Source organism: Spermophilus citellus, assembly GCF_964194105.1.
Source record: "Spermophilus citellus genome assembly, chromosome: 1".
Taxonomy (NCBI): domain Eukaryota; kingdom Metazoa; phylum Chordata; class Mammalia; order Rodentia; family Sciuridae; genus Spermophilus; species Spermophilus citellus.
The window spans coordinates 75,719,254-75,734,923 of NC_138182.1; the positions used below are offsets into that span (position 1 = coordinate 75,719,254).

Sequence of the window (15,670 nt, forward strand, 5' to 3'; positions counted from 1 at the left end):
TGGCAGATCACTGTAAGGATCAAGAGGCTGTAGCATCTGTGCAATACTTTAAGATTTATTATACTGAAAGTACACAAAATAAGCAAATAAGCAAAAGGGAAAAGTAGCATGGAGTATGGTTGGTTGGAAACTAGTGTATACTTCCAAGAGACCTTCCATTAGATTCATACAGGATGTTTCTAATTCATCTAAGCAAGAAATGATGTGTTATCTACCAGGAAAATTAACCTGAGCCTTGGAGTGCAGGGGAGTGTGTGTGTGTGTGTGTGTGTGTGTGTGAGTGTGAGTGTGTGTGTGTGTGTGTAGGGTGGTGGGGTCAGTCATCAAATTTACCAGAAGTTTATGTTCACAAACTATTGTTCTAATAGCTTAGGCACTGATAAGCAGCCTTATCAATTAGGGTGATAGACTAGCAGTGTTAGACTTAACTTATTTCTGTACACATGTGATATACTAATTGCCGCAGTCTGGCTGGGCACAAATCACTCAAGCAGGAACAAACTTTATTTCCCAACTCCCCCGAAAGCCACCCACGCGGCCCTTCCAGGAACCCCACACACCAACTGGAACTCCCTCCACCAGAACTTCACCAACCAAGCGAACTCCCCAGGAATCCCTGCTAGAGCTCCAAAGTAGCAGACAGCAGGGGTCTATATACAATTGAATACATAGCCTGTTTCAATCCAGCTCGCCTCTCAACCATTACTTCTGGCAAAATGCCAGGGGCCATTCTGACTGGGCAGTGGCTCTCAACAGTAATAGCTTTTGCATACTACTCATTTGAAAGAGATTACTTTTCTTTTTTTTTTTTTTTTTTAAGAGAGAGAGAGAGAGAGAATTTTATTTATTTATTTTTTTAGTTTTTTCGGTGGACACAACATCTTTGTTTGTATGTGGTGGTGAGGATCGAACCCGGGCCGCACACATGCCAGGCGAGCGTGCTACCGCTTGAGCCATATCTTCAGCCCCCAGAAAGAGATTACTTTTCCATCATTTTATTACTTTGTTATGTCTTCCTATATTAAATCAGATTTCTCCTAGATTTTAAAAATCCTTTAATAAAAATACTATTGTGATACCTATTTTTTTCTTTTCAACAATTGTTTGGCTGGTGTTTTACCTCTGAGCTATATTCCCAACCTTTTGGTTTTTAATTTTTTTGAGACAGTCTTGCTCATTGTTTAGAGCCTTGCTAAGTTGCTAAGACTGGCCTTGATTTACCATCCTTCTGCCTCTGCTTCAGCTTTCAAACCACTGGGATTATAGGCATGTGCCATTGTGCTCAGCTGTAATATTTCTTTCACTTGTATATTGGAAATTTGAGGATTATTTAGAAAAACCTGCTGGTAGTGGAAGTGTAAATTGCTACCTAACCTTTCTAGAAAAGCAGCTTTAACCTTTGGGATACTATCATTCTCAATTAGACCCGATATGTTTTAGCAGTCTCAATTATCTGTTAAATTTTAGTATGTGGTCAGTTATTTTGTAAATGTCTTCAAAAGAACAAAAAGAAGATTAAAAAATATTAGAAGAACCCCCCCCCCTTTAAAATCACCATATTGGTCTATTGGGTCACTATATAAATTTAAGATAACATTATCAAAATATTTTTTATTTTTCCTTTGTCAAACATTTGGTTATTTTGTCTTGCTAAAGCTTATTTTATCATAACTCTTTAGTTATTCCCAACTATGCTAATAAAGAGTAATATAGAAAAAAAAACCCACAAAATGGTAAAGTAAAAGACATCTCTTTACTTTTTAAAAATTATGTCATCAAAATACTCTACCACCTTTTTTGATGGTGTTTTACCACTGAGCTACATTCCCAAACTTTTTTCTTTTTTCTTTCTGGTGGTGCTGGGGATTAGAACCCAGGGTCTTGTGCACGAGAGGCAAGCCCTCTACCAACTGAGCTACATCCCCAGCCCCAAACTTTTTGTTTTTATTTTTTGAGACCATCTTGCTCATTATTTAGGGCCTTGGTATGTTGTTAAGACTGGCCTTGGTAGTACTGGTTATTGAACCTAGAGCCTTGGGCATGCTAGCCAAGCACCATACCATTGAGCACCACCTGTAGCCTTGTATCATCTTTCTTTCTTTTTAGTAGTTTTTTTTTAGTTGTAGAGGGACACAACACCTTTATTTATTTATTTATTGTGGTGCCGAGGACTGAACCCATTGCCTCACATGTGCTTTTGTAGGCAAGTGGTCCACCACTGAACCACAATCTCAGTCCCCTGCATCATCTTTTAAGTCACTGTCACAACATAATTAGAGGTCCTTTCCAAATGATGGTATTTCATGGGATTTTCTTATACAAAACTTAAATTTTTATTTAAATGAAACATTTTCAAGATGATTATTCTGGTGACAAAATGGGGAGAAATATTAGAGTTTAAGATTTAAAACCTTTGTGAATACTGAAAGATGAAAGTGAAATTAAAAAGATGGGTGAAAGTGGAGTGGGGTGGTGCACACCTATAATCTCAGCTACTTGGGAAGCTAAGGAAGGATTATTGCAAGTTTGAGGCTAGCCTGGACAAAAGTGAGGCCCTGTCTCAAATTAAAAAATAAAGAGGATTGGGAGTGTGTGTGTGTGTGTGTGTGTCTATGGATGTAGCTTAGTGGTAGAGTATAAGTGGGTTTGATTCCTAGTACTTCAAAAAAAAATAAGATGAGAAAATGGACAAAGGATGATTCTAAAGAATAGTAGGTACAGTGAAATCACAGATGTTACTATTTTCACATATGTCCTAATTTAACAAAAATAAGACACAGTCCTTAGAACTTCCCTTCTGTATGCCACACATTCCTATATTTCTCACTTTTGTTATATAATGGATAAAGGTGATTGTGACTGATTTTTGCACGCTTGTTCATGTCTCTTTAGAAGTAGAATTGCAGGAACAAGGTAATATAAAAGGAGGGGCTGTGAGAGTATACACATTTGTGTTTGTTTCTTCCAAGAAGACTCTTACTTCCTTTCTCCCCAAATGTTTTTAAGAATCATCTAGTCACAAGTGGGTGTGTTTTCACAAAACTGTAATCCCAGTGGCTCGGGAGGCTGAGACAGGAGGATGAGAGAGTTCAAACCCAGTCTCAGGAATTTATTGAGGCCTTAAGCCACTTGGTGAAACCCTGTCTCTAAAAAAAAAAATTACAAAAAATGGCTGGGGGTGTGGTTCAGTGGTTAAGTGCCCCTGAGTTCAATCCCTGACACCAAAAAAAAAAAAAAAAAAGGAATTAGCTAATGGTCCATGTTATAGTTAAAATACCTGATATGTTTCAGAGTATAAAGATGTCATTATTTTTCTCCTAACCTTGTTTACCATTTTCCTGTTTTCATGTAAAAATCTTGTCATTTTCAGGTAATTGTCATGTTTTCTGAGACAAGTGGTCTGCTTAGTAATTTTCCTTCCTGAGTATCTTTTTTTTTTTTTTTTAAGATCACCATTTTTTCTTTCTTTTTTTTTTAAAGAGAGAGTGAGAGAGGAGAGAGAGTGAGAGAGAGAGAGAGAGAGAGAGAATTTTTAATATTTATTTTTTTTTTAGTTCTCGGCGGACACAACATCTTTGTTGGTATGTGGTGCTGAGGATCGAACCCGGGCCGCACGCATGCCAGGCGAGCGCGCTACCGCTTGAGCCACATCCCCAGCCCACCTTCCTGAGTATCTTTTGAATTTTGAGGAATTAGAATAGCCTTGTGTTATTGAAGGGATATGCATGTTCTATCGTTGTTGACCTTTGCTCACCTGGAGCTCTTTTTTTCTGGTTTTATTGCTATTCTTATGTTTTCTGTCCTGCCCTAGTTTCCAGTGGGTAAATTCTCCACTTAATGCATCATCTTCATTTTGGCCCTGGGCCCCCTTTTTTTTAAGAGAGCGCGAGAGAGGGAGAGAATTTCAATATCTATTTTGTGGTTATTGGGGGACACAACATCTTTGTATGTGGTGCTGAGGATCGAACCCGGGCCGCACGCATGCCAGGCAAGTGTGCTACCGCTTGAGCCACATCCCAGCCCTTTGGGCCCCTTTGAGTCCTCTTAGAAGTAACAAAATTCAAATCCCTTTTCTTTTGTGTTCTTACTTAGCTTATTTGAGGTCTCTATAATTACATTCCATAATATCCCATACCTGATTTTAATTCTTTCTTAAAAGGTTTCCACTAGCTCAGATATAATTTTTAAAAAATAATTTTGTATACTTTTCTCTGGTTTAGGATCTTGTTTATGTGTTAAACAGAAGTTTTTGGATTCCAAAAATCCCCTTCCCCATTTCTAGCTCTTCTGGTAGCACTTTAACAATCAAACTTATTTCTCTCTGAAGCATCATTTTTTGAAGGCAGAGTAAGTAGATTTTACTGTTGTGTGCATGGTGAGCTGATAGCAAAAAAAATTTAATATCAGTATAACATCATAACTCTTCCTTCCTCCTCTTACTTAGAAAAATATTAAAAAAGAGAATGTTTTTCTAGTCACATCTTTCAGTCTACACTCTTGTCTCTTCCCTCTTCCCTAACTTGCCCCATGAATGTCTTGTCTTTTGCATCTCCTACTTTTGTTTGATACCTTTAGGTGTCATTTTAGGCTTTAGCTTTTATTTGGGGGATGGGGTACAGGGGATTGAACTCAGGGCACTCAACCACTGAGCCACATCCCTAGCCCTATTTTGTATTTTACTTAGAGATAGGGTCTCACTGAGTTGCTTAGTACCTTGTTGTTGCTGAGGCTGGTTTTGAATTTGTAATCCTCCTGCCTCAGTTTCCAGAGCTGCTGGGATTATAGGTGTGTGCCACTGGGCCCAACAGGCTTTAGCAGTTTTTTAAGAAAGATCCCCCCCCCCCCCCCCCCGAACGACACTGGTAGACTGGGATATGGGTAGATGTGGGTAGAGATGCATGGTTTGAAGTGATGGGACATGGGAATGATAAGGGCCACATAACATAAAACATAGGTTAGGTATGCATTATTTTTCATTGTGCTTTATAAAAGTGAACTACAGTGGTTCTGCTGATTGATAATTGATAATTTATATACTCATATTTTCTGGCTTTGACACTCACCTGTATCTGGCTAGCAAATATTTATTGACTGATTTTATGACAAGATATGCTACTTTAAAAAAAAAATCTGTATTTTTATGTGGTGCTGAGGATCAAACCCAGGGCCTCGCACGTGCTAAGCGAGTGCTCTACCACTGAGCCACAACTCCAGCCCAAGATATGCTACTTCTGACATATTCTCAACTGAGATATTTTCCAAGCATTATTTTATTTATTTATTTTTTGGTATTGGTCATTGAACTCAAGGGTACTCGACCACTGAGTCATATTCCCTGCCCTATTTTGTATTTTATTTATTTGCTTAATGCTTCGCCATTGCTAAGACTGGCTTTGAACTCGTTATCCTCCTGTCTCAGCCTCCCAAGCCATTGGGAATACAGGCGTGAGACATCTCGCCCAGCTCCAAGCATATATATTTATTATAAAAAGTTTCTAGAATGGTGTTGAAAGTAGGCATTATGTTAATATTTATTAATTATTTATATATCCAGGACTCCTCGTCCAGTCATTGTGGAGCCCATGGAGCAGTTTGATGATGAAGATGGCTTGCCAGAGAAGCTAATGCAGAAAACTCAGCAATATCATAAGTAAGATTTTATTAATAAAGATATTTTAGATATGTGCTATCAGGGGTGTTTATTTTATCATATTTACTGTCTAGTACTATTGGGTTATACGATATTCTGTGTAGTCATACAATCTGGTTAATAGAGTAATCTGGTTTATGTTGAATGCTAGTTGTCTTTTTGTGTGTGAAACATTAATTTTACTTAGAATAATCTTTCCTTTTATACTGTGGTAGAGGTAGGTGGTTAGGAGGAGACATGCTAGAGAAAAATGAAATCTAGATAATGTGAAAATATATCTTCAGTTAGTATGCTTCAGGTGTATTTAAGTAGAAAGAAGACTTTTGGGTGGGTAGGGAGTAGTGTTGGGAGGTCAAATATCCTGGCACAGAGGAAGAACTATTTTACAGGTTTAAAAAAAAAAGCCCATTTTCAAAATGCTGTAAATTTTATCAGTTGCCCCCCCCCCCCTTTGAATCACTTTTTTTTGGAAATAATTTTTTCTTTATATTTTTATTTTTTAGTTATAGTTGGACAACTAAAATAAAATCTTTATTTTATTTTTATGTGGTGCTGAGGATCAAACCCAGGGCCTTGCACATGCTAGGCGAGCGCTCTATCACTGAACCACAATCCCAGACCCTGCCTTTTTTTAAAAAAATATTTTTTAAGGTATTAGAATATCTTTATATTTATTTAATGAATGTGCTGAGGAATGAACCAAGGGCCTTATGCGTGCGAGGCAAGCTCTCTACCACTGGGCTACAACCCCAACCCTATCAGTTGCCTTTTTTATTTAGTGTGGTACAATTATATTTGCATAAGTTGTCTGTAAATACTTTATGTTTTTATAAACAGGCACTTTATTGTCTTTGTGCCAAGCACTATTCTGGGTGTTACTAGTGCAGTCAAATAGGTAGTTGGGTGCATCTGATTTTAGAGGATCTCTCCTGGCAGGGAGTACCAACATGTGATAACAAGCTAAAGGACTGAACTCTGAGTCTTGAAATAATCCATATATATATAGCAGATTGGAAGATCAGAAGGAATCAAAAAAGACTGAGAAAGGGGGTCAGTCATTGGAATAGGGGCGTCAACCAGCAGCAAGGGAAGAGTATCACTAGTAATGGATCATAATTCAGAACCATAATGCTGTTCTTCAAAGACTTAACAATGTTTGCTTGATATTTTCTTGTTATATCTTACCATTACAAATTTGAGATAGTATACACTTTTGGATTGTGAACTGGAATTAAAGAACTGGAATTATAAGAGTCTTAAACAAAAGTGGGATTTAATACAATTTTTTTTAAAGAAATCTAGTTAATTTTCCTAGATTTACTACTAAAGAGTCAGGTTCAGGAGAAAATGCTCACAGAGGATAAAAAGCAAGTTTAAAATTTAATTCTAGGTCCAAAAATCCATGTTGTTTTCCTAGAGAGAAAGAGAAGAATTCTTATATTTATTTTATAGTCAGTCTCAGAGTTAGGACTGCTAATATATAGTTCTTAGTAAATTAGTGGTAGGTATATCATCTTACTTCTTCACCCTTCCAAGTTAATACTTTATAAAGAAAAGATGGAAATTTGTTTTGTAGGTATAGAATATCTAGATCATGACTAACCTTTGAATGTGCTCATGTACCTGTGAAAGGTCCTCAAAGCTTTTTCTGGTTATTACATCTTTCCCTCTGTGACAACCTTATGCTTTATCTTTCTGAAATTGGTCCCACCTCTTATCTTTCTTTCTCTACCTCAAAATAAAAGTTAAAATTTACAGTTGCAAATTATAGGTGGGATGAAGATTGTATTGTGGGGGCTGGGGTTATGGTTCAGTGGTAGAGTGCTTACCTAGAATGTGTAAGGTACTGGGTTCAATCCTCAGCACCACATAAAGATAAATAAATAAAGGTATTATGTCCATCTACAACTAAAAAATATTTAAAAAAAAAGATTGTATTGTGTTCCTATGATCCTATGAGTACTTCTTAAAGTTCTCATAGCCAGTAATAATTGATTTTTTAAAAAATTTTAGATAACATTCATAGACCTTTATTATTATTTTTTAATTGGTCATTTGTTTGCTCATCATTTATGTTATTTCTCTCAAAATATATATATACTAAATTTACATGATGGGGCCAGATACTGTACTTGAGGGACCACAGTTAACAGACTGATGCTCATATTGAATTTAAAATATTTTGTTAGCACTTAAAACAAGTTGTGGGTTAGGCCTTTGATTTTTGGCTCAGCCAGTTAACCTGTTTATTAAAAGTTTATTTATTAACAATGATTTCTAACAGCTTTTATTACTAAAATATTACATTTTGCCATGTAATCAGAGTACTACCTATGTGATGAAGAGCTTTGAACATTATAAATGCTCAATAAATGGTAGTTATTTTCTGATGTTGTTGTTTACTTTTTAAGCATACATTTCTTTATGTTTTTAATGTAAATTTAGGGAAAGAGAACAGCCACCACGTTTTGCTCAACCTGGAACATTTGAGTTTGAGTATGCATCTCGATGGAAGGCTCTTGATGAAATGGAAAAACAGCAGCGTGAGCAGGTTGATAGAAACATCAGAGAAGCCAAAGAAAAACTGGAGGCAGAAATGGAAGCAGCTAGGCATGAACACCAATTAATGCTAATGAGGCAAGGTAAAAACATATAAATATGTGTGATATTTTCATATAGATATGGTGTGATATTTTCATATAGATATGGTGTGGTATTTTCTTCTTGAGATTTATTTATGTGTCCACTGACATGTATTACTACTTAAGTTCCTATTTAGGAGTCTAAAGACAAGAGTTGGAACTCAATATTTCCCTTTGCTGCCAAATTTTTTCTTTGATAAGTGGATGCTGATCCATAGTCAGGGACTGAGGGGTGCGTAGGGAAGAATGAAGGAACTTTGGATTGTGCAGAAAGGAGTGAGGGGAGGGCTGGGAAGGCGGGGATGAGAAGGACAGTAAAATGAGATAGGCATTATTATACATGTATGATATACATGTAGTATGATTACACTACTGGTGTGACTCAGCACCATCTATAGGCAGAGTATTGAAAAGTTATGCTCTATTTGTGTACAGTTTGTCAAAATGCATTCTAGTGTCACGTATAACTAATTAGAACAAATTAAAAAAAGAAAAAATGTGAAAAGAACAGCAAAAAAATTATTTTTTCTGAGAATTTCTTTTATAAAAACATGAAATTATTTCAGGTTGAGTAAGCACCCAAAATGCTTGGGACTAGGAGTATTTCAGATTTCAGGTTTTTGGATTAACAATGCTTGCTCAGTCTTATATGTTCTACCTATGTTGAGTAATTTGTTAGAGATAATTCAGTGGTGTTAAATTTTGTCAGTAGCAAATATATACTCTATAGGCAAAAAGAGAAGTATAGTGGGCAATTCTTGATAGTTTTAGTTAAGTCATAAAACCATGTATCAAGATTATTTGTTGGAAATTAGGACAGATACTGGTCATTTATAAATTATTGCTACATGCCAAAATGATATAGATGGATAACCTAGACGAGATATAAAAGATTCATGTGCGCTGATGGATATGGGGGATTTAGAAAGAGTAAATTCCTAGTAATGAGCTGGAAGGTACTTGAGACTATGCTAACAGAACTTCTAAGAGCACTGCTAATGGGCCATAATGTTCTCTCATTCCCTACTCGGATACCTAATAATATGATAAACCATTTAAACGTGTCAGAAGCTCACTTCCTTTTAAAATACCTGTCTTTATTGTTCATATCTCTCTTCCCTTTTCTGATCTTTAATTTTCCAAATAATTTTTTCTGGTCCTTCCTGCCACCACTCTTTGCCATTACGCCTTATAGTTTTATTTTCTTTAAGTATAGGATTACTTTCTCTTCTTCAGGTCATTTATTTGTTTATTTATTTTTGTTTTTGGTGGTACTAGGGATCAAACTCAGGGCCTCATACTCTACCACTGAGCTACATCCCCATCCTGGCTCTTTACTTTATTCTTTTTTTTTTTTGTAGTTGTAAATGAACACAATGCTTTTATTTTATTAGTTTATTTTTATGTGGTGCTGAGAATCAAACCTAGTGCCTCACACATGCTAGGCAAGCTCTTTGCTGCTGAGCAGCTATAGCCCCAGATCTTTACTTTATTCTTAAGTTTTTCATTTTTATTTTATTTATTTTATTTTATTTAATTTTTTTTAATATTTATTTTTCATTTATCGGCGGACACAACATCTTTGTTTGTATGTGGTGCTGAGGATCGAACCCGGGCCGCACGCATGCCAGACGGGTGCGCTACCGCTTGAGCCACAGCCCCAGCCCCTTCATTTTTATTTTTTAAGTTAGCATTTCAGTTAATATTTATCTTCAGTTAGCTGTCCACAGAGATTGAGGCACTACAGATATCTCTCTGCCTATGTGCAGTATGTTTATGGGAGTTTCTTCTATCTGATGTTTGCCTTCTGTAAACCATTCAGTATACTTCAGAGTTATTGTTTCTTTAAAAGGTAAATATTTGTTCATTCAACTCTAAATCATTTTGGTAAATTTCTGTTACTTTTTGGATAAAGTATAAGGTGTGGGTTTTAATTCTCCTGTCTTGGTTTGTAGAGTTGCTAGAATTACAGGTGTACCAGCCCTTCCAGCCTTTTAAAAAAAATTTTTTTTTTTTAATTTTTCAGTTTTTGGCGGACACAACATCTTTATTTTATTTGTATGTGGTGCTGAGGATCAAACCCAGCGCCCCGCGCATGCCAGGCAAGCGCGTTAACCACTTGAACCACATCCCTAGCCAATTTTTTTTAATTTTTAAATTTTTTTTTAGTTTTTTAGGTGGACACAATATCTTTATTTCATTTTTTTTTTAATGTGGTGCTGAGAATCAAACCCAGTGCCTCACGCATGTTAGGCACGCGCTGTACCATTTGAGCCACATCCCTAGCCGGCCCACCCCACCCCCCCCTTTTAAATTAGTCTCGGGCTAGCCACTAACTCCTTGGTTTAAACCATCCTCCTGCCTCGGTCTCCCAAATAAGTTGGGACTTCAGGTGTTTACCATGTACCTGGCTCCCATCTGGGGTTTTTATTTTTTATTTTTTTTATTTTTTGGTACTGAGGCTTGAACCCAGGGACTCTGGACTACTGAGCCATTCCCCAGCCCATTTGGGGGAGGTGGGGGTGGGGGTGGGGTTGTTGCCGGGGATTGAACTTAGCCCTATTTTGTATTTTAAATAGAGACAGGGTCTCACTGAGTTGCTTAGTGCCTCACTTTTGCTGAGGCTGGCTTTCAACTTGTGCTCCTCCTGCCTTACCATCTGTTTTTGATCATCAGCATAGTTCTTGAATTTTCTTATCTTTGTTACCCTAACTTAATACAACTCTAAGCAGGTAGTATAAACTCTTCACCATGTATTTTTCTGTTACTTTCTCTCTTTCCACTACTGAGCTTTTCTTTGTTGTGTTGCCTTTTTTTTTCTTTTAATATTTTTACAAAATTTTGCTTTTGTATTTATAAATTAAGTAATAAAAGTATATTTATTTCCTTTAAATGATGATTCCCAACTACCAAAGAAAGGACGACAAGGAAATAACTATATTTGGTCATCCTTTTGATTTTCCTGTAATTTTTGTTATCTTACCTCTTATTTTTTTGAATTTATGGCATTGACTTAATCTTCCCTCCCTTTGTCTTTTTTGTACCCTCCCTTCCTCTTTCTTGTACTGGGATGGAATCCACGTCTTATTATGCTGAACATTCTCTCTACCTCTGAGCTATACTCTCAGCCCCATCTTTAATCATAATTCTCATATGTGCTTAAATCTTAACCTTACTGTATATAGGTTCAGGCATGACTTGACTACTGTTCATTACTTATTGCTGTTTATTCTCAATTATCCTCTGTAATAAGGGCATAGAAACAGTATTTCTTTTTTGGGGGTGGGTGCTGGGGATTGAAGTGGGGCTCTTGACCACTGAGCCACATCCCCAGCCCTATTGTGTATTTTATTTAGAGACAGGGTCTCACTGAGTTGCTTTAGTAACTCACTGTTGCTGGGGCTGACTTTAAACTCGGGATCCTCCTGCCTCGGCCTCCCAAGCCATTGGGATTATAGGTGTGTACCACTGTGCCTGGCTGAAACAGTATTTCTTGAGCTCTTGCATGTGCTGAAATATTATCTATAATCCTTGTTATACGTGTGAAATCATGTATCTTTCCCTACCCTTTCTTTCTTAATTGGTAACATGTTTTAGAATCTTCTAGCATTTTGTGTTTCTGTAAAGGAGTCTAAAATAATCCTGAATTTGTATTATAATTGCTTTATTACATTGTTATTTCTGTTTATAATACTGGGCAATGAACCCAGGACCTTGCACCATAATAGACAAGATTCTGCCACTGAGCTGTGTTGTGTCTTGAGTCCTTTTTTTAAAGGAAAAATTATTTTGAGAGTCCCTTTTTTTATTTTTTCATTTTTAGTGGTAGATGAATAACAATATCTTTATTATTTATCTATGTGATGCTGAGATTCAAACCCATTGCCCCACGCATGAGAAGTAAGCACTCTACTTTTTTTTTTTTTTAATATTTTTACTTGTCAATGGACCTTTATTTTATTTATTTATTTTTATGTGGTGCTGAGGATCGAACCCAGGGCCTTGCCCAGCCCGAGGGTGACTACTTTCCAAGGAATCTTGCTGGTGGGGATGGTACTGAGCTTTCTGTATACTCTGTTTTCTCCTGCTGTACATAGGTACCTGTGAATAAAGTTGAGTTTATGAATCAGGCACAGTAGGAAATTAACAACAATAAAATAATTATACCTATATTGTAACAACATTTATTTAAAATTTTGAATTGTTTATTTTTCATTTAACATTTTTTGCACTGTGATTAACTGCAACTACAGAAAGCAGAATTGTAGATAATTTGACATCACTTATTTTTAGTAATTTTCCCCTAGAAAGATATTTATCATGCTAGTACATAAATGTATAAACTTTAGTAAAATCTCAGTATCTTTGGATCTTAGTGACTTTTTTTTGCCAGGGGAGGTACTGAGGACTGAACTCATGGGCACTCAACCATTGAGTCACATCCCAAGACCTATTTTGTATTTCATTTAAGAGACAGGGTCTCACTGAATTCCTTAGCACCTCACTGTTGCTGAAGATGGCTTTGAACATGAGATCCTCTTGCCTCAGCCTCCCAAGCTGCTGGGGTTGCAGGCATGTGCCACCATGCCCAGCTCGGATGTTAGCAACTTTTAACATACAGTTTAGTAAGTGTAAAATATTAGTTTTATTTTAAAAATCATAGTAACCCTGCTAAGTATCAGGTAACTGTGCTTAACTGATAATTTGATTGTTAGAGGCTTTGAGTTAATTATACTGTTGTTAAGAGTGAGGAAATATGACCTGAGATGTTAAAGCATCTCTGTTTTGTTTTTTATTTTTTTTAGGTTCTAGGCATTGAAAGTGGTCTTGTTCACATTGTTTTTGAGCTTCCCTGCTCTGCCCCCTTCTTTCAAGGATTTTTCTCCTTGTTGCACTTCTTCATAAGATATTAACATAGTGCTAATTGTGTTGAGAGAGTTCTTTGGGTTTTATGCGGTAACCTAGTTCATTATATCTGTTTGGTCTGATTCTTAAGTGCCAGACTTAATTATACAATATACAAATTTATAATATAATTGTACACATATTTTGACACTAATAGAGAATTTTTTATTCTTGTTTGACATAAAAACACAGAAAAGAAACTAAAAATATTAATATGTAGTCAATATTTTCTAGATCTGATGAGACGTCAAGAAGAACTCAGACGCTTAGAAGAACTCAGAAACCAAGAGCTGCAGAAACGAAAGCAAATACAGCTGAGGTAAAGCAACATACTGTAACATAAACATGAAAATATGTAATTGTGTGAGTTTTAAATAAATGTCCTACTACCCGTTATAAACAAGTTATACAAGTAGGAATATGCTGAAAACAAATAAATAAGAAAATTGTTTATTTTTGACTCCATGTAGGGGATAATAATTTTTTTAAGATTTTTTTTAGCTGGTTAAGGGTACTTTGATTGCATATTCTTTGGAGTTAAATAATGAGCTTAGGTAATTACGTTGCATATGATTTATTAGATATTATTTTCAGGGATGGATATGTTTGAATTGCCATTATTTTTTATTTTTTTCATGTGTGACACTACTAGATGTCCCTTATGTATTTTTTGCTTCTGATAATTATTGAAAAGATTTATGGAAGTGGACTCCATTGTAAAAAGCATTTAAAATCATAGTACATAAGTTAACCATAATGATTAACTGGGGGCTGGTGATGTAGCTCAGTTGGTAGAATGCTTGCCCCTCATGCACAAGGCCCTGTAATCAACCCCCAGAAGGAAGGAAGGAAGGAAGGAAGGAAGGAAGGAAGGAAGGAAGGAAGGAAGGAAGGAAAGAGGGAGGGAGGGAAGAAGGAAGGAAGGAAGGAAGGAAAGAAGGAAGGAGGAAGACTGGTTGATTCATAAGGTATAATTTTTACATTTGACAGTTTTCCTTGTGCCTGCAGTATTTTATTGTGAAGTATAATGGGATACATAATCTCTTTATAAATTATAATAATCTTTTTATAAATTATAATAAGGAAATGTCCTGAACAAGGTTATGATGGTTGAAACAAACTTAGAAATTTTGGTTTTGAAAGATCTATAAAAATAGCAAGTACTTGTGGTTAGAAGTAACTTGTTCATGGAAAGTAAAAGTAAAGAAGAAAGTGAAAAACTGAGTCTGAAGCTTTTCTAGTTTGCAGATAGGTGATATTCAGTATGTTTTGATGTATTTTTGTAGTTTTGTCTTTGTACTTGTTTACATCAATATTTGTTGTGTGTGTGTGTGTGTGTGTGTGTGTGTGTATGTGTGTGTATCTGTTTTAGAACTACTGTGATTTTACTTTACCCAAGTCATTTCCAGATTATAGTCCTTGAATAGGCAGCATCAGCATTCTTACCCAGAGAATTGTTAGAAATGCAAAGTCTCAAACTTAACCTCCAGAACTATTGAATTAAACTTGATTTTAGAGCCAAGCCATGCGGTTCCGGTGCAGCAGTTGCTCACATGAATGTCCTACCTCAGGGATTGTTTTTCAACTTTGTTATTTTTTCTGCTTCTCTTTTTATGTGAACATGTTTAGCTGAGCACCATGGCAGACACCTGTAATCTCAGCTCTTGGAAGCTGAGGCAGGAGGATGATGAGTGAAAATTGCCTCAGCAATTTAACGAGGCCTTAAGCAACTTAGTGAGATCCTGTCCCAAAATAAAAAAATAAAAAGGGCTGGGGATGTGGCTCAGTGGTTAAGTGCTGTTGGGTTCAATTCCCAGCACCAAACAAAAAGGACACAAATACCTCCCCTAACTTAAAACCTTATCTAAGTCTAGCTTCCTCTTATATTTTGACTTGACAGCTAGACTTTTTGAAATTGTACCCTACCTTTTGACTGCCTCCCCCCTCAAAAGAAAGAAAGAAAGAAGAAAGAAAGAAAGAAAGAAAGAAAGAAAGAAAGAAAGAAAAAGAAAAAACCCTAAATAATCAAAACAAATAACATGCATGTGGAGTGGAGTGGGTGGGGGTGGCCCAGAGTAGGATACCAAAATACAAATGAACCAATTACAAATGAATAATATAATCATACTGAAGTGTGTGTGTATTTTTCATTTTAGTTTTTCAGTTTTTGTGCAGTGTACTTATTCAGAGAAAGAAAAATTGCTTTTTAAAAAGTAATAAATTGTCAGGTGTGATGGCACATGCCTATAATCCCAGCCACTTGGGAAGCTGAGGTAGGAGGATAACAAGTTCAAGGTCAGCCCCAATAACTCTGCAACTTAGTGACACCCTGTCTCAAAATAAAAAAAAAAGAAAACACTGCTTGTCAAGTTTTTGGTGAAGTATCAGAGAATATCCACAATAACCAGATGGGCTACTAAAATAAGCATACACACACACACACACACACACACACACATATACTTATGTGATT

General features: G+C 36.2%; 1 protein-coding gene across 4 annotated transcripts in view; it reads left to right on the plus strand.

The window, feature by feature from the left end:
• The window catches only part of PSPC1 (paraspeckle component 1), a 96,071-nt gene that overhangs the window by 19,603 nt on the left and 60,798 nt on the right, over positions 1-15,670 (plus strand). For all 4 annotated transcript variants that reach the window (XR_014021699.1, XR_014021700.1, XM_081292222.1 and 1 more), the window contains 3 exons: positions 5,555-5,650; positions 8,096-8,292; positions 13,432-13,516. Coding sequence is in view for 2 of the 4 variants with exons in the window: in XM_081292222.1 (XP_081148348.1) it covers positions 5,555-5,650; positions 8,096-8,292; positions 13,432-13,516 (378 nt within the window). In the remaining 2 variants the exon portion in view is untranslated. The remainder of the gene's footprint in view (positions 1-5,554; positions 5,651-8,095; positions 8,293-13,431; positions 13,517-15,670) is intronic.